General features: G+C 48.5%; 2 protein-coding genes and 2 long non-coding RNA genes across 8 annotated transcripts; 3 read left to right on the plus strand and 1 right to left on the minus strand.

Annotated features, from left to right (window-relative positions):
* STRIP2 (striatin interacting protein 2) lies at nucleotides 7–15,013 on the plus strand. 4 transcript variants are annotated; one of them, XM_021384222.1, is made up of 21 exons: nucleotides 7–833; nucleotides 1,089–1,158; nucleotides 1,894–1,968; nucleotides 2,044–2,178; nucleotides 2,270–2,390; nucleotides 3,016–3,084; nucleotides 3,165–3,271; nucleotides 3,360–3,487; nucleotides 3,869–4,051; nucleotides 4,574–4,797; nucleotides 5,485–5,550; nucleotides 5,956–6,019; nucleotides 6,302–6,373; nucleotides 6,586–6,660; nucleotides 7,220–7,317; nucleotides 7,496–7,622; nucleotides 8,798–8,898; nucleotides 9,437–9,503; nucleotides 11,589–11,693; nucleotides 11,920–12,124; nucleotides 13,217–13,467. In XM_021384222.1, exons 1-21 carry the CDS (start codon nucleotides 774–776, stop codon nucleotides 13,465–13,467), a joined length of 2,403 nt encoding a protein of 800 aa, XP_021239897.1. In that variant the 5' UTR covers nucleotides 7–773. The 4 variants fall into 4 exon arrangements, with proteins under 4 accessions (XP_021239897.1, XP_021239894.1, XP_021239895.1 ...); XM_021384219.1 differs by having other exon boundaries at nucleotides 7–1,158; nucleotides 13,217–15,013; XM_021384220.1 differs by having other exon boundaries at nucleotides 7–1,158; nucleotides 2,065–2,178; nucleotides 13,217–15,013.
* LOC110392193 lies at nucleotides 1,069–20,764 on the minus strand. 2 transcript variants are annotated; one of them, XR_002434244.1, is made up of 6 exons: nucleotides 20,337–20,764; nucleotides 19,643–19,848; nucleotides 17,630–17,831; nucleotides 16,237–16,407; nucleotides 6,173–6,393; nucleotides 1,069–1,194 (listed from the first exon to the last, which is right to left on the minus strand). It is a non-coding gene; the product is annotated as an uncharacterized LOC110392193 (long non-coding RNA). The 2 variants fall into 2 exon arrangements; XR_002434245.1 differs by lacking the exon at nucleotides 6,173–6,393.
* SMKR1 (small lysine rich protein 1) lies at nucleotides 20,811–25,155 on the plus strand. The gene is made up of 3 exons (XM_021384224.1): nucleotides 20,811–20,915; nucleotides 21,207–21,262; nucleotides 23,268–25,155. The coding sequence occupies exons 1-3, from the start codon at nucleotides 20,912–20,914 to the stop codon at nucleotides 23,469–23,471; spliced, it is 264 nt and encodes an 87-aa protein (XP_021239899.1). The 5' UTR covers nucleotides 20,811–20,911; the 3' UTR covers nucleotides 23,472–25,155.
* LOC110392192 lies at nucleotides 21,269–23,234 on the plus strand. The gene is made up of 2 exons (XR_002434243.1): nucleotides 21,269–21,537; nucleotides 23,091–23,234. It is a non-coding gene; the product is annotated as an uncharacterized LOC110392192 (long non-coding RNA).

Raw genomic sequence — 26,025 nt, forward strand, 5'->3', positions numbered from 1 at the left:
GGGGGGGGGCACAAGATGGGGCTGGGAGTGCTGAGGGGCTGTGGATGGGGGGTTCGGTTGTCCTATGGGTGCACGCTCACATCCAACAGGTATGAGGTGGGGAGTCCGAGTGGGTCCTGGTCTGGGGGGGTGTCCCTGAGCAGCCCCCAGGGTCACAGCACTCATTATCCCAGTTGTGCCCCCCTGCACTCCAATGACCCCCAGTGCCCCTGGCTGCTCCCTGCACCCCAACACCCGGGGACCAATGGCACAGTGGCACCGGGGGACCCTAACCTGGTCACTGCAGTGCATCCATGACCCACAGTAGGCTCCCATGTTGGGTGCACTGGGGTTTCACCCCCCCTTCATGGCCCCCCTGATCCGATTAGTGCTGAATTCCTCCGGGGATTTAGGATCCCAAGGGGGATCCGCAGCCCTGGGCTGCAAAAATGGGTCGAAAAAGCAGAGTTTTGGAGCAGAGCGCTGAGCCCGGTGCTGCACATCTTGGGGGTACCCATAGGAATGGGGCTGATGTACATTGTTCCCACCCCACAGCCAGAGGGAGCGATGGAAGTGCCATCCACGACCCATTCATGCGTTCCCTCCCTGGGGTTTCACGCTCCAGTTCCACGCCTGCTGCGGGAAACGGGGGAGTGTGTGTGTGGGGGGGGGTTCCACAGCCCTGGGGAGGGACGTAGGGCAAAGGGACGGCCCTGGAATTTAAGCTGGGAAGAACTGGGGAGCACGCGTGGGGCTGTGTGCAGGGTGGATGCGTGCACGGGGCTGTGCGCTGGATGGAAGCCATGGATTTAAGACGGGAAGAACTGCGGTCCATGCACGGGGCTGCTTGCAGGGTAAAAGCTGCGGGTTTATGTTGGGAAGAGCTGGGGTGCGTGAATGGGGCTGACTGCAGGATGAAAGCCGTGGATTTAAATCGGGGAGGTTTTAGGCTGGGGAGAAATGGAGCGCACGTGTGGGGCTGTTGGCAGGGTGCAAGCCATGGATTTAAGCAGGGGAGCGCCGGGTGCGTGCACGGGGCCGTTTGCAGCCGGGGCTCGCTGCTATTTTTACGCACCACTTCCAAACGCGCAGCGCTCCGCTCTCTGCAGGGCTCCGTGGATTTCCCCGCCGTGGAGTTCGAGTACGGGGACACCGACAGCCATGGTGCAGAGCTCGCAGGTGGGGCTGTGGGGTGATCGGTGGGGCAGCAGCACCCTGGCAGTGAGAGAGAGGAGGGTTTAATTAACAGAGGGGTTAATGACATAGGAGCATAGGGATTATGTAGGGAAAATGATCTAGGAAACGGCGTAAAACCCCAAACCCCAGAGCTGTTTGCATGGAACCAGTGTGCGATCTGCCTGGCTGCATGGTGCTCTTGAGGTTTCTCCTTTTGCAAATTGACCAAACTGGGGCAAAATTACCTTCCAAAAAACTCCTATGGCGCTGCAGATGCAATGAGGCAGGGGCAGGGGAGGGTGGGAAGTTCCCTTAGGTGTGGCTGTGGGGCTGCTGTGTGGCTCTGGGTCCCGTTTGGGTTTTGTCAGATTTTAATGCCATATTGGGATATCTGTGCTGTCCCCATTGCCTCTTGGCAATGCGAAATGGGGCCAAACACAATGGGTTTGGGAGTGTTGAGTCAGAACCCAGTGCCCATTGGAGCTCTAAAAGACTCAGGGACTTTGAGATGTCAGCGCTGTCCCTGCTGCCCCATGACAGTGTGAAATGGGATGGAAAGCGATGGAAATGGAAGCGTTGAGCGGGAACCCAGTGCCCAGCGGAGCTCCCAGAGAGCTCCAGGACAACGTTAGGGTTCTGCCCCACATCTCCTCAGGCACACGGGGCTATCTCAGAGGAATTTGGTGGTGATAAGAAGGGTGAAAACCCCTCCGGTAACTGCTGGCCCCGTTCCAGCAGAGTTGTACAGCTACACCGAGGAGCCCGAGCTCGGCACCAACCGGCGATGCTTCGAGGAGGAGTTTTGCCCCCAAGGTATGGGCTCCGTGCTCAGCGCCACATGGCACGGGGCTGCCCCATGGCCCATGCATCGCTCTGTCCCCTCTGCAGCGCGGGGCCGGCGGTGGCCAGAGCTGGACACGGCACAGCAGAGGGCCCACGTCCTGCGGCTGCTGGAGGGGCTGGAGGTGGTCAGCAGGGAGCGGCGGCTGCGGGCGGCGCGGGCCATCCTCTACCTGGCACAAGGTGAGCACCTGGCCCAGCTCTGTCCTAGCTGGGGTCCCAGGGGGGTCCCAGGGCAGCACTCGCTGACTACAGCTCCCCCGGGCCTCCCCAGGAGTGTTTGGAGACTGCGAGAGCGAAGGCGATGTCCTGCACTGGTCACGGCACAACAGCTTCCTGCTGTACCAGCTGGGCACCTTCAGCGCCTTCCTGGAGCTACTCAGCATGGAGATTGAGTGAGAGGGCACACAGCTCCCACCTTCCTCACCCTCCTCTTCATCCTGTTCTCCGCACCCTCCTCTTCATCTTAGTCTTTCTCCCATCCTCCTCTTCCTCTCTTTCTCATCCTCCTGGCCCTCTTCTTCATCTTATTCTCATCTTCCTCACCCTCATCTTATTTATCCTCCTTGCCCTTCTTTTCTTCATCTTATCCTTTCTCCCCATCCCTCCTCACTCTCTTCATCTTCTTCCTCCTCACCCTCTTCTTCATCTCATTTTTTCTCTCCATCTTCTGCACCCTCTTCATAATATTCTGTCTCCTCATCCTCCTCACACTCTTTTATCTTATTCTCCTCCTCATCTTCCTGGCCCTTTTCTTCATCCTTCTCACACTCTTCATCTTATCCTCATCCTCCTCTTCTTCATCTCATTCCTTCTTCCCATCCTCCTCACCCTCTTCCTCTCCTCCTTTTCTTTTCCACTCTCCTCTTCTTCATCTTATTTTCCTCATCTCCCTCTCCTCTCTGTCCTCCTCACCTCCCTCATCTCATTCCTTCTCCACATTCTCCTCCCTGAGGCCATATTTTGGGAGTGGGCTCAGGATGAGGAGCTGCCCCACTGAGCTCATCCCCTTCCTCTCAGCAACAGCCAGGCATGCAGCAGCGCTCTGCGGAAGCCGGCCATCTCATTGGCTGACAGCACTGAGCTCAGGTACCAGTGGTGGCACTGGGATCCACTGGGGACACTGGTTGGGGACCATGTGTCACATCCCTGCTGTGCTGTCCCATAAGGGTGCTGCTCAGCGTCATGTACCTGCTAGTGGAGAACATCCGTGTGGAGCTGGAGACGGATCCCCCGGAGTGGAAATCCTGCCGGGAGACCTTCAGGACGGAGCTGAGTGAGCCACGGGGGTCACAGTGTCCTTCAGTGGGGACACTCCTGGGACAGGGACAGCCCCGAGCCCACTCCTGCTCCCTCCCTGCCAGGTTTCCCCGGGCGCTCTGATGAGCCCTTCGCTCTCTTGCTCTTCACGATGGTGACCAAGTTCTGCAGTGGCCATGCTCCGCACTTTCCTATGAAGAAGGTCCTGCTTCTGCTCTGGAAGGTGCTCCTGGTGGGTGCCCGATTTCCTTTTCCAGGCACTGTGAACGCAAGGAACAGTGCTGGATGCAACCCAATGCTTAATCCAAGCACGATGGGGCAACATCATCGAGCTGTAGGTGTCCCTGTCATCACAGTTGGACTGGATGACCTCTCAAGGTCCTTTCCAGCTCCAGCCATTCTGTGATTTAGGATGGCACAAGGGGATGAGCAAAGGTGAATGGTTTCTTTTGGGATTTCTGGGATGCAGGGTGCGGAAGAAGGCTGGAGAAAGTGCTGTGCTTTCTTCCTTCTCAGCTCCCCACTTTGATAACCTCCACCTGGAAGCCCGATTACCGTGTGGCGCTGGGGGCCATCCCGTCCCTACTCTGCCACCTCTCTCCTTGGTCCCTAGTTCACGCTGGGAGGATTTGAAGCCCTGCAGACGATGAAGGTGAGGAGGAGGGAGGAGCTGGGGCTGCCGCCCCTGCCTGAGGACAGCATCCAGGTGATGCGCAGCATGCGTGCCGCCTCGCCACCCGCCTGCTCCATTGAGCTGGCTGAGCAGCCACAGAAGCGTGGGCACCGCAGCCGGCGGGTAAGGGCCTCCTCCTTGGGCATGGCCAACCCTTTTCCAATGGGATCCATCCTCCACTTGGAATTTCACTTTCCTTCCCCTTTTCTAAGCATTTTTCAGCTCATGAAAGCTGCTGCAGACCAGCCCCGTGAAGCACTCAAGACGGAGGAAGTGAGCAGGCAGCCCTGACCCTGTAGCAAAGGGCTGATAAGCACTGAGACCAAACTGCTCGCTGCAAACTCGTCTTTTTTTAGCTCAGTTCCTGGTGTTGTGGTCAGAGGATGAAAATGCCTCTTTTGCTGGAGGGGATGTTGGATGGTAGCTCCAATAATTAAAATGGGAAAGGGGCTGACACTTCCTAGTTTGCTGTACAGAGTGGGGTTGTTCCTTGTCCAGGCTCTGGTGGCAGCCAGAAGGGAAATCCTCACCCAGGGCACATCTGGGAGCTTGGCCGTTCTAGGATGGAGATGTCAGGAGCTGCTGGCTGGGAGGAAACTGGAATCCATGGCATTACATTGAATTATCCATCCCTTTCTGCTGCAGCCCCTGATGAAGCAAGACAGCTTGGATATCTACAATGAGAGAGATCCCTTCAAGAACGATGAAGCAGGAGTTGACGAAGAGGAGAGCGATGAAGTGGATGGCGGGATCGAGGGGGAGCTGGACCTGATGGAGCGGGATGCACTTCTCCCTGCCATGCCAGCCCAGCGCCCGCCTATTGAACGTGTGTCATTCCCCAAAGGTCTGCCCTGGGCCCCCAAAGTCAGGTAGATCCATGGGATTTCGCTGCTGTCCTCCCCAGCCCTGGCCAGGTGTGGCCAAGGCTGGCCAATGTGTGGAAATGCCATTTTGGGAATCCCAGGTACAATGGGGAGGGAGAGGGAGTGTAGGCTGGGAGCTTTCCCAGCCAGCTGTGATGGGTCGTGGTAGGGCGGTGTCTTAGTTAATTGTGTGGTTAATGGGCATGCCTCTTACACATTGAGTGGGACTCCTGTGTGGCCAAATGAAGCCTTCTTGTGGGGCCTTGCTGTAGGGTGAGAAACTGGAGGGACACGGCAGAGGATGAAGGACCGGTGCTATCCCTTCCGAGACCAGTTCTGCTATGTGTGATATGGGGGGTGGAGGGTTAGGAAAAGAGGGTGGAATCCTCAGCTCCATCCCTCAAATCCATGTGAGCTTTTTGCTACTGATCTGAAACCTGGATCTCATCCATTATCTGTGAAACACGGAAGCACATACGGTGCCATTATGCTCCATGTCAACACACTCAGCTCTGGTTTTGGTTCACGTTGTTCCTGATCAATGCGAGCAATGGTGGCTGTAGTCAACAGCTGTGAACGTCTCTAGAAATTGACCCTAATAGCTAAAAGTTTCTTGTCCCGTACCAGTGCCCTTCCTAAGCAGTTCAGATATATGTTTTCCTCCTTGTTTTCATTTCTCTGCTGCTCCATCAGGCAGAAGGACATTGAGCATTTCCTGGAGGCGAGCAGGAACAAATTCATCGGCTTCACTCTGGGACAGTGAGTGTCACATGTGTGGGTCCACCAGAGAGCCTGCCCCCCAGTTCCCCTCGGTGCCACTTATCTGCCAGCAGGCGTCCACGGAGACTGGGTTGTCTCAGCTCCACCAGCTCTGTGCGCAATGTGCGATGCTTATACGTGATAGAAGCACTCCATGTCTCCTCTCCAGCCTTGCTGTCATAGTCATAGAATTATTAAGGTTGGAAAAGACCACTAAGATCATCAAGTCCAACCATGAACCCGTCACCACCATGCCCACTATGTCCCCAAGTGCCACATCTCCATGGTTCCTTTTGGAGAAGAAATTGTTCCTAATTACCTGAACCACCCCTGGCTCAACTTAAGGCCATACCTTGTGTATTATCTCGTCCTAGCCTTCCATTTACCTTCTGCCTTCCCCTCCAGGGACACTGAGACCCTAATAGGGCTGCCACGGCCCATTCACGAGAGCGTGAAGACACTGAAGCAGGTGAGACAATGGCTCTAAGATGGGATCAGACCAATGGGGATCTCACAGAAATGAGGGAATCTTTGGCCAAGATCACCATGGCCATAGAGACTGCAGGGCATCAAGTTTCAGATGCATCAGCTTGGTCACTCACAAGAGTTTGGAGTTACTCACGTGCATGCTGTCAGCCCGCAGTAAAGGTCTGATGCAAATTCAGTCCTCAGCAAACTCAGCAAATGCTGTTGTTGCTCTGTGTTGCATCCTTTAGTTGTATCATTGCTCTGCCTCTGTGTATTTTGCCAGCACAAGTACGTTTCCATCTCAGATGTCCAGATTAAGAACGAGGAAGAGCTGGAGAAGTGCCCCATGTCTCTGGTAAGATACGCTCCCCATCTCTACATGGACACAGGGAAGAGATATCACAGAAATCCGTCTGTTTTGGTCACACTTCCAATGCTTGCAAACACCATATTGTGACCCAATCAATAAGTCCCCAAGTCGATTTTTGGGGAGGTAACTGACATATCTAAAGTGTGCAGACTGGAAATACCTTCCCCCACCTTGTTTTTAATGTTTCCCTGTGCTAGGGGGAAGAGGAAGTCCAAGAAACCCCTTGTGAGGTCTTGTATCGAGCAATGCTGTACAATCTCCCCCAGTATATGGTAAGCCTGTGTTTCTTAGAAATAAAATAGTCTGTGGGAGTTTGGGCCCCGAATGCTGGGATTTGGTGGGAATCCAGAGCAGAGCTGGGTGAAAAGTCATCTCCAAGAGGAGGGTGCCAGAGGATGAAGGGGGGCAGATACCCAGGGGCATGGTCCAGTGTTTGGAGATAGGACAGTGGGACATCCCTTCTGGCTTTCCCATGGCCCCAACAGATTCCCACACAATACAATTCAAAAAATTCAAAATTCAGCTCTGTTAAGATGCTTACTGGGCCACCTACATGCTGTCTGTAGGGAGAGACAAACAGATTTAAATGCATTAAGCTGCAGCACTGTTTTATCCATACTACTAGAGCTCAATGCATCAACTTAATACAAAAGTTGAGCAGTCCCACTGCCTGCAGTTGGGTACAAATGGAGAGCTGAGCGTTGGCATAGCCGGCCCATCACCATGAGTGGACTTTGGGTGGGTGGAACCTTCTAGAGCTGGCTTGAAGTTGTCCAGCCTCAAGGAGAAGGAAGGGATTCCCCCTTGCCTCCACACCTGCCTCCTCTGCAGATTGCTCTGCTGAAGATCCTCCTCGCTGCAGCACCCACCTCCAAAGCCAAGACTGACTCCATCAACATCCTGGCAGACGTCTTGCCTGAGGAGATGCCGTAAGTCCTCAAGGAGGTGCCTCCAGCTGTTCCAGCCTTGGACCAAGTGGGAAGGTTGGGAGTTACAAATAGGTTCGGGGGCTTCAGAGGTGGGGATGGCCAGATGGTCCAAGGGACGTAGGTCAGTGACGGTGCCATCAGGTTGATGGTTAACCTTGATCTTCCCTCACCATGCCAGCATCACAGTCCTGCAGAGCATGAAGCTGGGGATTGATGTGAACAGGCACAAGGAGATTATCGTGAAGAGCATCTCGGCATTGCTGCTGCTGCTCCTCAAGCACTTCAAGCTGAACCATATCTACCAGGTGAGTGCCAAGAAGAGGTCATGGTGCTCGTGGGGCTGGCACATCCTTACAGGAGCTCTCCAGGAAATGTTTCCAAGAGGAGCTGCGGATCATAGGGATGAACTCTAGCCCTGGAACATGGTTTTTAGAGCGTTACTCATGCAGGAATAACCTGCCTGCACTATATCTTTGGCTGTGTGTTGACAGGATGGTTTCCACTCATGTGGAAAGAGCTCTCAGACTTGTGGAAGAATGCATGCTGTGGCTAATCAGGTTAAAATTCCGGAGATCTCAGCAGAAAGAGCCTCTCCTGGCAGCAGGGGTGGGGAGGAGTTAGGCAGGATCCTTCCCGCTCTGTCTGACCTCCATGACGAACAGTGGGGCTGGGCAGGACTCATGAGGTCCTCAGCAGGGTGAAGCTCTTGGGGCTCTGGTTTCAGTAGAACCAGTTCAGAATCCTAGGTGCAGTCTGATTTGTGTTAAACAATTAGCAGGTGATTTTTCTTTTTTTTTTTTTCTTTTTTTAAAGGGGTTTCAGTGTGAAACCCATCTATATTATGACATATATAGGAGGATTGATAGAAATCCATGTATTAGATTGGATAGAATAAAAAAAAAAAATTTCCAGTCCTACCTTTACTCCACGTTCCCCCATATCCTAGTTTGTATTCACTCCCTTTTCTCACACCAAAGCAGCTCCTTGCCTTTCTTCCCACGAGCAGCAGCACTCCTGCAGACCACTGTTAGGTCTGGAGAAGGTGTGTTGTTGGGTTTCTTTAATTTTTTCCCCTTGGTTCTGATTTTGGATGAGCTGTCCAAGCTTCTCTGACTGCTGGCTGCTCTTGGTGATGCTGATGTGTAGAAGGCAGAAGGGAAGTTACCCTATATCCTTTGTAGTAGTTAATCTCCTCCTTTTCCTTTCATATATAATGTTTTCCCACAGTTTTTACCTTGAAAAGCTACCTGCAATCACTGGGTGCACCTCTTCTAGAGCCTTGCCATGAAGTTCTGCATGGCAATGCACTGTCACAGTTGCTGGGAGTCATTGTATGTGATGCAAGCCTTACACAGACTTCTGCACAAGGAAGATGGTCTGCCAGGTCTAGAGCAAACCATCCAAACTGGAAATGGAAATTCCCAGCACACGCTTCCAGTTGTTCCTGTTGACGTTGACCCATTTCGCTTCTCTCCCCCAGTTTGAGTATGTGTCCCAGCATTTGGTGTTTGCCAACTGCATCCCGCTGATCCTGAAGTTCTTCAACCAAAACATCATGTCCTATATCACTGCCAAAAACAGGTACAGCCACGTGTGTGATGGCCAGTGATGCTGCAGTGGGAAATACAGCACAATGCTCATACAAGGGCAGTGCGTGGCACTGAACCCTCTCCATGCCAGATGCTTTCCAAAAAAACCCATTTATATATATAAATAAAATGTGTGTACTGTACTTTTTATTTTTATATACACATGCACATCTATATTTTATATGCATATAAAATATATGTGTATGTTTGAGGGTTCTTTGGTTGGCTACTTTTACTAAGGCGATAGACCTAGAAGGCTTGGAAACCTTCTTGGGCAAGACTTGATGCCCTTGCTATGCAGTTTCTTGCTGGTAATATTCTTGCTGTCAGATATTTCCATTTTAACCTAAAATTTGCTTCTTGTATGCATTTTTGTTTGTTTGTTTTTAATATGCACTATCCTGCCATGTCCTAATGGATCCACCTCCTCTAAGCCCCCCTAATGCATGCCTGGGAGCGGGGCGGGCTCCTCTCGTTAGGCTCACGCACCGACCTTCCTTAATGAGAATCTTCTTTCCCATCTTCCACAGCATCTCCGTCCTGGATTACCCACACTGTACAGTCCATGACTTGCCCGAGCTCACTGCAGAAAGCCTGGTAAGCAGAGCAGAGCCCTTGGAACAGTATTGCTCTATGCAGGAGGGTGAGGAAGGATTTTTTTTTTTTATTTCTCGTGTTCTCTGCATCCAGCCAGTCCAAAATTAGACTTTTTCTTCTACAAAGACATGAAAATTCCTCTCATCACTGCTGCTAAGATCTCGAGCCTATGTCATTTCCCTTAGCTGTGAACACGTTGCAATCATAGAAATAAAGGGAAAGGCTTTCTAGGGTTTTGATGAGCCAAAGCTGGCCCGATGGAGACATCTAGTGACGCATCGTTGCGAGCTCTGGTGGCTCATAAGTGTTTTTTTTCTTTATCCTTGTTTCCTTTTTTCCTTTCCCTTGTTTCCTTTTTTTTCCTTTCTCTTTTTTCCTACTTTCTTTTTTTCTTTTTCTTTTTTCCTTTTTTCTTTTTCTTTCTTCCCTTTTTCTTATTTCCTTTTTCTTTTTTTCCCACTTTTCCTCTTCTTCTTTTGTCTTTTTTCTTTTTCCTTCTTTTCCCTTTCTCCCATTTCCTTTCTCCCTTCTCATTTCTCCCTTTTCCTTTCTCCTTTTTATTTTTTTCTCTTTCTCCTCCCTTTTTCCTCTCTTATTTCCCCCTTTCCCCTTTTATTCCCCCTTGCTCCTTCTATTGTTTTTCCTCCTTCTTTTTTTTTCTCCTTTTCTTCTTTTATTTATTCTTCTCCTTTTTTTCCTTCTTTGTCTCCTTGTTTGTCTCCTTGTTTTATTGATTGCCTCCAGGTCCAGAAATTATGCTAGGTCTATTTCTATAAAAATCCAGTGCCTATTTATAGAAATCAAACACACCCTGGTTCTCCAGTGACGTTTGTGCATGTAGTTGTGTTTCTTTTCTTCAGCCAATATTTTATGCTGTTTTTTGTTTCTTTGTTTTAACTCTGATGCACTGATTTAACATCCCAGCCGTAACACATTTCCTAGCAGATGTAGCAGATGATAATGCTTTCAGGGGGCTGCAGGAGGATGTGCTTGGTTTGCTTCTGTGGAAAACTAGGACACGCTCAGCAGTGCTGTTTCCAGAGTAGGGACTGTGGGAACTGCTGTTCCTACACAGGAATGGATAAATAACTCAGCGGCAGTATCCAAAAGTGGTCTTGTTGGGAGAAGCCCCCGTACAGCCATGGCCTCTGCTAGCAGAAAAGGGCATTTGCTCAGAGTGGTTTTCACCAAGTCCCAGAATTTAAGCGCTTCCGATCAGCAGGTTTCTTCTTCTTTGCCCTCTAAAGAATGATATGCATGCCAGTACTTTCACCACTGCTTACTGGGATTATATGCTTGGTGCTCGCTTTTAAGAATGAAGGCATCATGCTGACAGCGTTTTCTTGGGTAAATCTTGTTTTCTGACACTTCCATCAGTGTCTAATCCAAACTCGCCACCTGAGGATGCCCAGAAGGTGGAATGCTCAACAGGCTGTGATTTTTCCAGCAGTCTAAGGCTGTAGCTTGCTGTAAGTGGCTTGTAAAATAAGCAGCACTTGTTTCTGCTCTCATCCAAATAGGTTATTTGCGGGACACTTGTGCTGTGCTCAGCGCTGTGCAAGCATAAACCAAGCAGCCGTGCTGGTGGAATTAGTGCTCAGATTCGCCATGGGCACTATTGCCACATGCTGGTGCTGTGGGTGCTGACATGCAGCTCGTATTTAAAATAATGCATGGGCTGCACTTAAGCTGGAGAGGATCTTTGCTATAGAAAAATCTTGTTCTCCCAACAGAAATGTTGCTGGTTTTCATCCCTCATTATTTTGTCATTTCTTTTTATTTATCCATAATGTCCTCTAAGTATGTAGTAATTTATGAATTGATATAATTAGCAACAAAATGTTCTCTAAGCAGTGGTGATGACTAGGCTGCAATTTGCTTGGCAAACAATCAGTACAAATCTCCTAAAACATACATTTCCCATGACAAAGCAATGTGATTTCTCCTGGATAATACTCTAAACTGAAGCGCAGATTAAAGCACTGACTTGATCTGAGGGTTTCAGAAGAGTTTCCCCATACCTGTGTGCCATCGGCAGCATGATGGTGAACCATCAGGACTCTGTTTTCCCACCTCTGCTTGCAGGAAGCCGGAGACAACAACCAGTTCTGCTGGAGAAACCTATTCTCCTGCATTAACCTGCTGAGGATCCTCAACAAGCTGACCAAGTGGAAGCACTCAAGGACAATGGTAAGGAGGATCGCTGCAGTAGAGCTGCTGAGGAGGCAGTCTGTCCCTTCATCCAAGCCACTGATGAATGAGTTATCCCACAGTGGACCCAGTGCTGACATTTGAAGGACATCACTTTCTTGTCTTCCACATGCTTTTACCAAGTGGTGCTGCCAGAGCTGTGCAGGCAGCATTTGCATTGCTTTCTTCAGCTTATTGCACTGATTTCCACTGCCTTCTTTGGCAGATGCTGGTAGTCTTCAAGTCAGCCCCAATACTGAAGCGAGCTCTGAAGGTGAAGCAGGCCATGATGCAGCTGTATGTCCTCAAACTGTTGAAAATCCAGACCAAATACCTGGGGCGCCAGTGGAGAAAGAGCAACATGAAGACCATGTCGGCCATCTACCAGAAGGTGCGGCACCGCATGAACGATGACTGGGCATATGGCAATGGTGAGTCATGCTGGGAGGCATTCTCTCCGTGACCAAGTTTTGCCCTAGGACCTGTTGGGATGCCATAAACTTGCTTGGGTCAGCACTTGGGTTTTCTTTTTCTGAAGCCTTAAAGCACCATCAGGAGGGAACTAATTGCATGAGGAATAATCAGATCAGGATGGGATGCAGTCAGCTCAGCTCTCCAAGATGAGTTTCCACCAAACCCAGCCCTCCATTTCCACTTTCCCAAATTGATCGCTTTTACCACTGAGGCACCAAACTGCTCTGCACCAAACGTGCGTGCCTTAGATGGCCATGGAGGGGAAATCCAAGCAGTGGCCCCACAGTTCACACCAGAGAAACAATGTTGGTTACAGCCCAGGGCTGCGATTCCATAAGCTGAAGTGCAGGCTGGACATGTTGGTCTGTTTAAACAGCTCTTCTGTGCTCTAAATCTGTATTTTTAGAAGGCTTTTCCCTCCTTTGAGTGCTGCTGAGACCTTGGCATGATTTTTTAAAAATCTTTATGGAGCAAATAATTAGCTCTTATAGAGCCAGAGCTCCTAAAGACCAAGTTTCAAAATACTACTTTTTTGAGTTTACACAATATTACATATTTAAAATACTGTGGTTATTACAGTCAATTGTGAGCTTTCCTACATGGTGAAATTTGCCCAAAATTTAAAAGCTTTTTTTTTCTTCCAATAGGTTACAATAAACTTGTGAGGTTTTAGCTGCATGCTTTAAATCTTGATCTCTGCTTCAGATGTTTGTGGAGATTTTCAGTAGAAGTGGTGAGGCCTTTCCAGAAAATGCAGCTTTGTAATTGTACGGAGTCCTCAAAGCAGAGAGCAGAAATAATCGCATTTCTATAGGAAGCTTTCTGACCCTGCTTAATTTACAAGTGATTTTCATACATTTCAGTGAAATACTTTAAATTAAAATGCATGCATAAGGGGAACTCATTATGAATGATAATTATCATTGAATTAGGAATAATAGACTGGTGAATCAATGCAGGCATGTGATGCTGTAAAACTTTCATCCTTTCTTTTGTTCAAACCTTATTTTTTTCCACAATGCTGTGGTCTTGTTTCATCTTAAACCTAGACATCGACGCGAGGCCGTGGGACTTCCAGGCTGAAGAATGCACGCTAAGAGCCAGCATTGAAGCCTTCAACAGCCGGAGATATGACAAACCTCAGGACTCGGAGTTTGCGCCGGTGGACAACTGCCTGCAGAGTGTCCTGGGCCAGCGGCTGGAGCTCCCCGAGGACTTCCAGTACTCCTACGAGCTGTGGCTGGAGCGGGAGGTGTTTTCCCAGCCCATTCGCTGGGAAGAGCTGCTGCGCTACCAGTGAGAGCCACCACGCCACCCGTCCCATCCCAGCGGGGACTCCAGGTGCTACAGAGCGAGGAAAGGAAGATGATTTTAAGTAAAGCTGGAAGAAAATCACCTTTCTGAAGAGTCCAGGCCTCTCTGTAACCATCCAGATACTCCAACTCTCATTTTCATGGAGGTCTTCCCTTTGTTGAGATCTCTCGGAGGCCATGCAGTACCAACAGACCTGCGTGGAGGCCAAGGACCAGGTTCCTCATCATGTGTGAACATCAGGAGTGTCCTCACCTGGTTTTCACTGCAGATTTAAAACTGTGTATGAGAGATCCAAGTCCATGCTGTCCCTTTGCTTGTTAGGTTTGTTGTAAGAGCATCTCAGCCTTGATAGGTCTTCATCTCACCCAGATGCCTCAAGCTGAGCTGATGTGTTTTCATTTGTTCAGTTACGATGATGTGCTTCAACCACCACACTGCTACGATGAAGTAAAAAACACAAAATAGCACTGTCCGTGACAATCCCAAGCAGAGTTGGATGACTTGGCCAAAGGGGATGACTTTACCGCTTGTCCTGAGGGCAGCATCACTGCTGGGATTGTACAGCAGATTTACAGATTTCTTCCACAATTTTTGCATTGGTCACTAGGGATAGTAATGCATTGCCTTTACCACTGCTCCACTTTCCTTCATCCCTCCACTCACTGCTATGAGAATAAAATGAACAGCAAGCTGTGCAGGGCGTAGAGCTGCAGAGGAGGTTCACTGCCACGTTTCTCTCCACCTGCAGTAACTTCAGAATTATTGGCACAGAAGTTACTGACCCAAACTACAGGATATCTAAACGTGCCATGTAAAGGCCTTTATTCTCATCGAGCAAGACCCTCCATTACAAAGTCCATGTGGGGAAATAAAATGCAACAGGCTGATTGTTTTTTAAGGATAATTACTGCAATTTTAGGTTTCCAGAGAGCTTTCTGCATTGCTCTTTACCCTTTGCAGCCTTACAGGAGACGCCACATGCCACGTCTTCTGCAAAATAACCTGATTTTTGCACAGGTTTTTGGTTCTTTGGGAGGATGTTTGTGCCGTGTCTTAAAGTGGGAAGGAAGAGTGCTTTGGGTAACACTTTGCTGCCATCGTATGATGGAAACAGCAGATGGTGCAGTCCAGAACGTTCAGACTCACACCATGAGCTGTGAGTGAGTACAGTGACAGGGTCTGAAAGTTATAATCTTTTTCTACAGAATGTTGTCAGCCAAGCACGGGGAATCCTGAGTCTAACTTCTCCTTCCTTATGAAACCAGTTCTTTTGTCAAAGTAAAATGCGTCAATATAGTGCAGGCAAAGTTTGACTTCTCCCATGCTGTACTGCTATCGGTACAGCGAGCACGCAGGCGATAAAACCACAGGTATTTGTCATGGCAGGATTTGTGCTTATTGCTGTGGAATTGAACTGAGAATGTTTCCTTAATGTGGTTTGCAAAAGGCGCTTTTCAAAGAGCTGCCATTAGTAAACCCGCTCACCTTTTCAAGAATGCTTTTGTTCACAATAAACCAGAGTGACTTTTCAAGTCCCTTCATTCAACTTGAACTTTTTTCATTGTGCACCTTAATTTACATGCTAATTTTGGTGGAGTTTATTTCTTTTTAAAACACCTCCTTCAAACTAACCCAAAAAGTCAGGTCTCTTGCACATAGAAGTGGCAGAAACTCAGCATAAATACGACTGTTTTCAGCCATGTGCTGCAAATACAGAGCCCAGGAGTAGCTGGACAGCTCAGGATTTTCTCTGTGATGATTTCTCTGATATTCCTACCAAATGTGCAGCTTTCCTCATTTCCCTGCAGGTCGGTGTCCTGTAGCTGGGATTACTGAACTCACAAACTTAGAAAAGCCCTTCGTATTTGCCTCAGAACTTTTTTTTTCCCTCTCTTCCCTGCAGTGTTTGTGTAGGTCCTGGTTATTCTGTTTGACGTAAGCTTCATTTTTCTACATTTTATATTTAAATTGTGCTTCATACGAGGGTTCCACAGCTCATCAGTGTTTTCTATCTTTACTGAAGTATAGAAATACAATTTCTTACCTGAATCTCTGTGTGATAGAAAGATGGAAATAACTGTTATGTTTCAGTACTATTTATTTCCACCACCAGAAAAATTAAGCTCTGCAGATATGCCTCTATGCAAAAACTGAGCCCGTATGTTAAAAAAAAAGTGACTAGGGGAAGGCAGAGCTTTTAACTTAAACTCTTTTACCCCATCATGGCTTTATCACAGAGACTGCACTTTTATTGAGGCAGGCCGTGCTTTGTAAGGGTTTCTTTCGGAAAGAAGGAAAATGTGGGTGTCCGGCTGATAAAAATCACTGTGCTGCAAAGCAGCTGCGGTGTAGACACACCAGTTTAACAGGAATAGGGGGGACCTCTATTTTAATAAGTTTATTCTAGTGACAACCAGATGTGGGTAAGTCAAACAATGCAATAAGCTAAAGACTTTCCCTCGAGGTGTTTGAGCATTGAGGCCCCTCTGGAAAACTCTCTTACCGGCACTTCTGAGCCCAAGGTGCTGCTTCGCCAGCAGCGCTAGGAAATATCCCATCCTGATATTGCACTTCTCTAACCACCAGCAGGCAGCAGTTGGAAATTCCTCCCCTTCACAGGGAGGGTTTCCTTCTCCTTAAAAGAAGTGGGAGGCAGCAGCTATGGGATAATCATTTTGATGCAGAACAAACATGTTTCAGAGCAAAGTTTCTAATGGCTTCTGTGCAGCTGAGGGAACTGTATCTGTTATCTTACCCCGAACACAACTGCTAGTTCCAGGAATAGCTGTGCACTCTCAGTTTCTGTTGTAAGCTGCATGCAGAACTCTTTCTTTAGCCTACAGGTGGCTGCACAAAGTTTTGCTCTTCGCAAGTTGTCTTCTTCACTGCCTGAAGATTCTTCTGCTTCCGTTTTTAGCCTCATTTCCTAGGGACAGAATGTGCAATGATATTATAAGCAGCTTATGAACTGGTTAGCCAATCTCATGCAGATTTGTGAGCAAAGGATAAAAGGCCTCAAAGATATTCCCTAAGTTCCCTTGAAGAGTCGTGAAAGTTGGCAGCTGGGTGGGGGAGACCCCATTAAGTTCCCAGCTGAGGTCCCTGGTTTCTCTAAGGGAAGGGTGTCATTAATTCCACAGCTTACAGAGCAGCTTATAATGACAGTGAGATGTGCTGGCCTGCCAGCTGCCAGAGCTGGAGCACTCTTTGCTTATCAGAGTGTAACTACAGCAGTGACTGTATGAGGCCAGGCTTATTATCCTCCCAGTTTGCTCAAACTTCCCTTAATTATTTATCAAAAGCCTTGCATGTGCAAACAGCAGCTTGTTTTCCTTAGCCAAGTTCAAGCACGCTTATGAAAACCAACAGTTGAGTGCATGGGCTAATTTCTGAATGCTCAGTCTAATACTGCTGACACATTTGCCATTGGTACTACTCCTTTTTACCCTTAGTAGTTAGTAAAATGTGGTATCTTGCCAGTTGTTTTTGCTAACAGGAGATAATAATTTTTTCCACTTCAGAAAGCTAACTGCTCCAGTTACTGTGGCCTCGTAGAGGCAGGAATGGGAGAGCAATGAGCAGCACAGTGAAGAATGGGAGCTGAGCTATTACACTTAGCCACCAAAAACACAACACCCACAACACAGCCGTGCCCTGTCCATCCAATACTGAAGACCCTGCTCCTTTACAAACGGCAAGAAACCTCTTCAGCTTACAATTCATCTTCTGCATGGCCCTGACAAGCTCAGTCTATGATACAGGGTAACAGTATCCCTCATTTTCCTTTGCCACCGAATGCCAGAAGTTCAGCTGCACCATCACTGAGTGTGAATGGGGAGATAACGTGCTGATCAGCCTCGGTGAAGCCTGATACTCCCCACTGATCAGAAGGTGACTCCCTTTCTCTGATGCAACAAACACTTCTGGATCCTACTCGTGGCAACAGAAAGAAGTTATGAAAAAGTTACGTGTCTTCTAGAGCAAATAAAATACCCACGAGAAGTTTAAGAATTGGAAATGTATGCTTTCAAGGTCTTATCACTTATTCTTGAAAACATGTAACATGTCCAGATTGCAAGATAAGTATTTCCACTGGATTGAGAGAGAGGTACTGCACTGTATTCATAGTAGCGACGTTTGGACATTACCTCTCATCTTTCCTGAACTCAGTCCCTTTCTCTTCAGAGCAAATAAGTCTGATGGTTTCCATTCTGTTTCCAAACAGGTTTCAACCCATCCTTCCTCATCGACGCAGGCTCTGAGGCTGCTGTGGTGTCAGGTGGTGGCCCCGTTGTTATTTCCAGCGTTCCCTGCTCTCACTTTTCCACTATTCCTGGCTCAGCTTTCCCTCTTCATCAAAGAGATAGTCATTAGACTTGTGTTAATGCATTAGGATTACTGCTAGATGAATCTTCCTGGATTGAAATCTGTTAATCCATGGAATATATATCCATAGTTAGGACAGTATTAACCACTACATAGATGTCTTTCTTTTGGATTTCTTTTGTTCCAAAAATATCCCATTTCCCTTTCATTTCAGATTGAATGAAACTATTTTTATACAAATAGTCAAGCAGAACTGAATCTGAGATATATGCTGGAAAGTGCAACATGTGAGCCACCACAGTGGGGACAGAACATGATGAGGATCTACTGGGGGTATTGGTACTGTCACACTCGATCCACTGTGTGTTACATGTAATCTCACTTCGTAATGGAAAGCTAATGCAGAAGGAGGTTGCTCAGCCCAGCTTCTTTTGCTTTCATTTTTGGGAGTTCTTTCAAACCATTCTTTATCAATCCACGTTTTATCCACAGGCTTGCCTCATTCTCTGTATCCCTATTTTCTATTTTTCAGCATCTGACTGAAATCCTGCCCCTGAAAACATTTCCTCCACCACAGAGTTGTTCAGTCTCCCTTCTGCACTTTGGCATTCCTAACCAATTCCATCAGTACTACAAAAAGTCTGTACACCTTCTAACCACCGCATCCCATAAGAGCATCCAAAGCAACAGCTGAATGCTGATTAATCCATACAATCACGCGGGATGGAAATTTATGTCTCTCATAAATCCAGAGAAAAAGGGGAAGAGCAGAAAAGATGGTTGGAGATTTTTGTGAATCAGATTACAGGTCTACCTACAGTCCTTTCCAGTGCTGATTTATTACAGTAGACTGTAATATATACAAACCTCATGCTAGGGGAGAAAGCAAAGGCTGGACAACTGATAGAAAAAATGATATGTAAGTGCATCTCTATTCCAAAAAGGTGTTTAAAAAAAAATAAGAAAGAAATCATGTATCAGTTCCAGCACTCACCAATGTATAAAATCGTTAGCTTTCTGGACACCAGAAACTTACTTTATAACCAAAATTAGGGGAATTCTTGATTAGGTTGAAATTATTTATACTGAAACAAGGCTGTTTTCCTACAAGTTTATGTCCCATTGCCCTTAAACACCACTCTGCCCTCCTCCCTGCAGGAGCAGCACAAGCTTTTCCCAAAGACTAGAGAAGGATTTGCTGCACTGACATTTCTTCAGTGCAGATACCATGTTGTTTTCATGAAACTTGCAGGAAATTAATGTATTTGAATCTTTGTGTCAGAATTGGGCAAAATCAGCCAACTTTTGGTTCAAAAGTTATGACAGAAGGGATGAGAGGCATCCCACGTGGCAGCACAACCCCCTTCCCTTAGGAAAACGCTCCAAAATCAGCGAACCTCCAAACTCCTACCTGTCATATTGAAGATAAGCTTGAAAATATGATAGGGAGCATCTTACAGGATTATGGGCAAGAAAGTAGATTCCAAGAAGCTAATGTTTGAGAAAAATGGAACTGTGATTTAGGGATCTACATTGAAGTGTTGGAGTTTGGCAGTAGTATGATCATGAAGTGTTATTTTCTACTTCTTTTTTTTTTTTTTTAATGAGGTGATTCATCTCCTACTGGTAGTTTCCACTTGTGCTTTGGACTCTTGTCGCTTTGCAGAAGCCTGGTGCTGAGAGATGTGGAACAGAAACTGCCTCCCACCCTCTCCCAAAACGAAAACTAAACTGGCTATATTAAAAAACAAAACAAAACAAAAAACAAACAAACAAACAAAAACCAGAAAAAAAAGTTCGTAAAAAAGGTTGAAAACAGCCATTCAGATGCATACCTCTGTCTTGATCAATTCTTGATCAATATCTTCATCAACAATCGGGATGAAGGGACAGATTCCACCCTCAGCTGATGGTACAAAGCCAGGAGGAGTGGCTGTGGCACTCCACAGCAGAAGGCTGCCATTCAGCAACAGCTGGACAGGCGGAATTGGGCACAGAGGAACGTGAGGAGGTTCAACACAGGCAGCATAGGGTCCTGCACCTGGAGAGGAATAACCACATATATCAGTACCAGCTGGGAGCTAAGCTGCTGGAAAGGAGCTCTGAGGACAATGACCTGGGGGTCCTGGTGGGCAACAAGGTGACCACGAGGCAGCAGTGTGCTCTGGTGGCCAAGAAGGCCAATGGGACCCTGGGGTGCATTTAGAGTGTGGTCAGAAAGACAAGGGAGGCTCTCTGCTCTGCTCTGCATCTGGGGAGGCTCCATCTGGAGTCCCGTGTCCAGTGCAGGGCTCCCCAGTTCCAGGCAGACTGGGAACTGCTGGAGAGAGCCCAGCTGAGGGTGCAGAGATGGTGAGGGCCTGGAGCACCTCCTGATGGGGACAGGCTGAGAGCCCTGGGGCTGTGAACCTGGGGAGGAGAAGGCTGAGAGGGATCTGATCAATGCTTGTCAATATAAAGAATGGGGGTCAAGAGGGTGGGGCCGGGCTCTGTTCAGAGGCATACAGCAGCAGAGCAAGGGGTCTTTACTTTGAGGGTCACAGAGCGCTGAAACTGGCTGCCCAGAAGTGAAGTCTCCTTCTCTGAGGTTATTTTAAAAAACGTTTCTGTGGGGACGCTGGGTCGGCTGCTTAAACAACGAGAAAAGCCCCGATGTTCTCTCAGCACGGCCCAAAGGAGCGGGCTGTGCCTCTCCCAGCACCACGCACCCCACTCCAAGGCCTTCTGCCCTCAAACACACAAAACCTCACTTCATCCTCCACCAAATGCCAATCTCCTCCACAACCTTTGCAAAATACAACTTCCTTCTCTCAGCTGCAACTGATACCATACTTTCTTCGCCTTTTTTTAAACACTCCCAGAGCCTTATCTTGCTCTATCTCCCCTCAGAGCCCCACATAAGAGTTTTCCCGCCTTTCTCCTGAGTCAGCCGTTAACGAATTCCCGCCTCCCTCTGCGCATGCGTGGACGGAGGAGGTAGGGCCTTGCTTCCTTCCATTACGCATGCGCGGAATGAGGGTGGGGCTTGCTGGCACTCCGCCTTTCATTGCGCACGCGTGGGCCGAGGGTGCTGGGCTCGTTGGGACTTCCGCTTCCCACTGCGCATGCGTACGTCGGCGGGGCTGGGCTTACTGGGATTTCCGCCTCCCACCGCGCATGCGTGGGCGTGCCGGGGGGGGGGAGGGGGCGGGGCGCGTGGCGGCTGCCATGGCAACGCGTGGCTGACGGGTGGGAGGCTGCTGCGAGGGGCGGTTGGCACCGGGATTGGGATCTGGGATTGGGATCGGGGATCTGTTCACTGCTTGGGGTTCACGAGGACGGGGTGGGGGTAGGGATGGGGATGGAATAATTGCAGCCCGTCGCATCGTGTGTCACTCATGGCCTGGCTGTGTGTTGCAGGGGTCCTGCCCAGGGGCTTGGCGTGGAGCGCTGCTCGCTACAGGGACTCAGCCATGGTAAATGCAGGTTTGGTTCTTCTGAAGGTGTTGCTTCCACATTGTGAGGAAGTGCTGTTAATACCCAAAAAGGCTCCACTCCTGCACACTTCTATATCGTATTCAAGAGGTGATCGTCCCCCCGTCCTCAGCCCTTGTGAGGCCGCACCTCGAGTGTTGTGTTCAGTGTTGTGCTCCTCACCACAAGAAAGACAGCAAGGCCCTGGTGCATGTCCAGAAAAGGGCAACGAAGCTGTGGGGGGCCTGAGCCCAAGTCTTACGGGAAGCAGCTGAGGGTAGGTGTGGCACTGAGGGACGTGGTTTTGTGGGTATGGTTGGATAAGATGATGTCAGTGATCTCTCCCACCCCTTAGGATTCCAGGCATCAGGTTCTGGCTTTAAGCCCGTCTTGATCTTGGCAGACAATAGGCTGTAAAATTCTGCGTACATTTCAGAAAGAGCCAAATCTGGTTGCTTGTAGGGGATGGAAAACACCACGCCAACATAGATATCTTGATACTTAAGAGCCCAGTTGTCACGCTGGGTGGCATGGGATCAATGGGACATTGTTAGGAACTCTCATCTGCCCAAGCGTTGCCTCTGCATGCCAAAAAAAGAGCTGCTCAGCTTTGGTTTCCTGCTAAACCCATAAAGAACGCTGCGGCTGTTGGCTGGCATGCCAGACATTAGCTCTGGCACTGCTGTGTGTGCCTCTGTGCGTATGCACGAGGTGTGACTCCTGACAGCATTTGTGGTGCTGTGCTGGAGGACTCTGTTGGCTTCCCACAAGCATTTGTCTTCTGGGAAGCCCAACTCCTGGCTGCACTGGGGCGAGCTGACTGCAGGCTGCAGCTTGCTGATGTCACATTCAATGAGAGACAGAAAAGAGAAGAAAAGAGAGTTGCTGACAAAAACTGACTGCTGACATTCAAAGCCCAGAGGTCAGAGGTATTCACTGCAGGGAGACAGCGGGAGCAGTGAGTCAGCTCTAAAGCAAAGACATTCCCTGTTTCTCACTGCAGCCTCACTACAGCAGCTTGCCCTTAGCTGTAAGCACCTTTTTTATTTTCAAAGATCAGCTGTGGGACAAATTCTGATGGAATGCAATTGTGCTCACAAAATGCGCCGGTGGCTCTGCTGGGATTACACAAACAGGGAGTGTGGCTGGGAGGCTGCTTCATAATCTGAATCCACTCTGTGACACATCCCAGGACACAAAGCATTCAACAAATTCTGGCCAGTTACGCTCTGTGAAAGGCTCATCACTCTCCTTTATATGTGTCTGTAGTTTGCAGTCTGCAGTGACTGAGTAGGAAACGCCGCCATCACCTGCAGCTTGCACTGTTTTCTGTTTGTCTTCTCTTTCCTCCTGTGGGCAGTGGTTCTGTGCAATGTATACGGACCTCGTGACTTTCTGTTTTTCCTTTTATACCTGTACGTACACCTCCACATTGTGCTCTTGGGTGACTGAAGATTGCATCTTGACTGCGTTCTCATTCCGTGGAAAAATGTGTGCTGCCTCTAGCTGGTTTGTTCCCAGCTGATATTACATTTGGCCTTTGCACCTATCCGTAATATTTCTAACGATTTGCACAGGGCTGTTTAATTAACGGTGCGCAAAACTAGGCAAATTAACAGAAATAGGTGGGCAGATGCAGTAAGTGACAGGAAAGGTACACGGTATCTGATGAAAGCCCAGCGTATGGTTAATTGACTTCAGGAGTGTATCATAATGCATTAATTAAAAAATCACTTGAAAAGACCGTGGGATTTCTATTATGCACCAACCTATTTTAGCCAGACAGAAGCGCGGTGGAACGCTAATCAGTCCTGTCTGATGTCTTTAAAGATTCTTACAGAGCAAATACAGATTTTGGCTGCGGTGAGGGGCTCTGAGCTAATACAGCGAGGCAGGACTGTGATGCCGTGAAACCTTTCCAGGATGTCTTGGGATCCTCAGCCCAGAAGGCAGACAATACAGGCACAGGACTAACTAGGTGTTTCCGTGGTCATTTTCTCTCTGCAGGCAGGTAAAAACAGCAAACCCAAGCGTTCCAAAGGCAAAAGCTCCAAAAAGAAAGCAAAGAAGGTGGCGAAGGACGTGGATATCCTCAGCCCAGCTGCCATGCTCAACGCCCATTACATCTGCCATAATGTCCCCGCCTGCCTGGACTTGCGGGGTTTTCCCTGGCCTGGCTCTCCCAAAAAGAAGGGGAAGAGACGAAAGTAGCCAGCTGGCTGGAAAGCAAAGGATGTGATGAAAGCCAAGCTCTCCCTGATAAGAAGAGGCTTTTTTGAACTTTAGACTCATACCAGTATCTCCAGCGGTTAGCTCAAATATTTTGCCAATAAGCACTGTTGTGTCCAGACAAAGACACTCTTATTATAGCTCAAGCTTACAGTGACAAATGGCAAGTGACGTTGGTGCCGTTGTAATTTCAGCTGTGGCCCTCAGACCTTCGTTGTATGCGGAATAAAACATTGAGTGTCAGCAGTCTGAGGGGGTTGTGGTGGGGCTTTACCCATACCACTGCTGTTCATACACAGATGGAAAGTGGTCCCCAATGTGGGTGCGCCTCCAGTTCTTTCAACCAGTGCTGGTGGAAACTTGAGCTCGGATAGCAGATACCATCAGTGTTAAATACTTCTGCAACAGCTCTGAGAGTCACCCGGTGCTCCCTTTTTGGGTCAAAAGAGCTGCACTTGGACAGATAAGCGGTACTTGAACCCGCCGTGAATGTTCCACTGGTTTTCCTTTGGCTGTAGTGAGATTCTGGAGATCTAGCTGAGATGCTGTCAGTGACGCTGTGTTAAGTGAGAGGCGATGATGAGCCCCCCTACCAGGTCTCCCCTTACAGTAATCGCTGTTGGTCCGAACATCCTGGCTGGAAACCACGAGCTTTGTGTTACAGATCAGAATCGCTTCGCTCCATTTCCTCCGTGTCTGTTTAATGCAGCCCTGGGTGAAGCAGTATGTCAAGTGAATCTGTGCATCTCTCCCAGATTCTTACAGCACACTGGCTGGAAGGATGCAGTGGGACAAGAGAGGATGTGTCCTGAACTGACACAGGCTGTGAGACGTGGGAAGGAATATGAAATAGCCAGAATCTCAGAGAAAGAGTTAGGAAGAGATAATCCGAAGTAGGCTAGAGCTACTGGAAGAGGAGATGTCCCAGTTGTCTCAAATATTTGAGCAAATGGGAGTGTGCAAGACCACTCCCTACACCAAGCAGTAATGTGATGTGCACAGGAAGTACTACATTAGAACTTGAGTTGGTTTCTCAGGGCTGAACATCTGCAGCCGAGCAGTGTGCCAGCTTGGAGCCATTCCCCTCAAGGCTGTCTCTGATTTAACTGCATGTGGAGGTGCTGCACCTTCCTGACTTCCAGGTAGCTTTGTGTTACAGGCAGCAGAGCAGCCAATTACAACACGATTGAAACGAACTGATCAACACCTGCACAGCTTCATGCAATTTCTCCAGTTTAAAGTCTTCCCTCTGTGAAAGAGATCTTAACTCGATAAAACCATGGTTTTGTGGCATTCGTTGCAGGCCAGCTACCATCATGTAGATTACATAGGCTACTGTAGTGCTCTACTGAATTTTTCATCGACATGCCAAGAAAATCATGGTGGGGACCCTGTTTCCTTGCTGATTGGCCTGCAGTTGGCATGTACTGCTGTATCAGGGATGTGGTTTGCAGTACCACTTTGCTCTGCCACTTTAGAGTCTTCCTCAGCACTTACTCAAAGTCTCGCTTCCCTATCACCCACCAGGAAGTCTTTGGTCACAGCGTATATTTGCAACTATTTCCTCCTGCTAACGGTGTTCCAAAGCAAGAGAGGACCAGTTTACTCTCTATATTTAGCATCATATACTAATTGTTAAAAAATAAAGCATTCCCTCTTTGTGTGATATACTCATTGCACAGAGCATTAAGGGACAGGTGTTTCCAAGCACCAAGGTGGGAACCGCTTCGTGCCATGGGGCTGTCCCCCACCGTTAGCATTTCTCTGGAATTTAGCATTAGGTAAAATTAGCATTCAGTTAATGAATTAATGAATTAGTATTCATTAGCATTTCAGCCTGGAAGGCCAACTGTGTTCTGGGCTGCATTAAAAGAGGAGTGGGCAGCAGGGAGAGGGAGGGGATTGTCCCCCTCTACTCAGCTCTTGTGAGGCCCCATCTGCAGCACTGTGTCCAGGCCTGGGGCCCCCAGCACAAGAAAGACACAGAGCTCTTGGAACGAGTTCAGAGGAGGCCACCAAGATGAGCAGAGGATGGAGCTCCTCTGCTATGAGGAAAGGTTGAGGGAACTGGGCTTGCTGAGCTCAGGAAAGAGAAGGCTCCGGGGAGACCTCATTGTGGCTTTCCAATACTTGAAGGGAGCGTATAAACAGGAGGGGGAACGATTGTTTGTGAGGGTGGATACTGACAGGACAAGGGGGAATGGTTTTAAACTGAGACAGGGCAGATTTAGGTTAGATATTAGTAGGAAGTTTTTCACTCTGAGGATAGTGACACACTGGAACAGGTTGCCCAATGAGGCTGTGGATGCCCCGTCCCTGGAGGCATTCAAGGCCAGGCTGGACGTGGCTCTGGGCAGCCTGGGCTGGTGGTTGGCGACCCTGCACTCAGCAGGGGATTGAAACTTGATGATCTTTGAAGTCCTTTTCAACCCAGGCCATTCTATGTTTCTATGATTCTCTGCTTCTGGTCCAGGGTCAGTTTGCAGGAGGAAAAGCTGAAGAGCAAAACCATCTCTTGCCATAGGAGCAATTGGAT

Source organism: Numida meleagris, chromosome 1 (assembly GCF_002078875.1).
Source record: "Numida meleagris isolate 19003 breed g44 Domestic line chromosome 1, NumMel1.0, whole genome shotgun sequence".
NCBI classification, from domain to species: Eukaryota; Metazoa; Chordata; class Aves; order Galliformes; family Numididae; genus Numida; species Numida meleagris.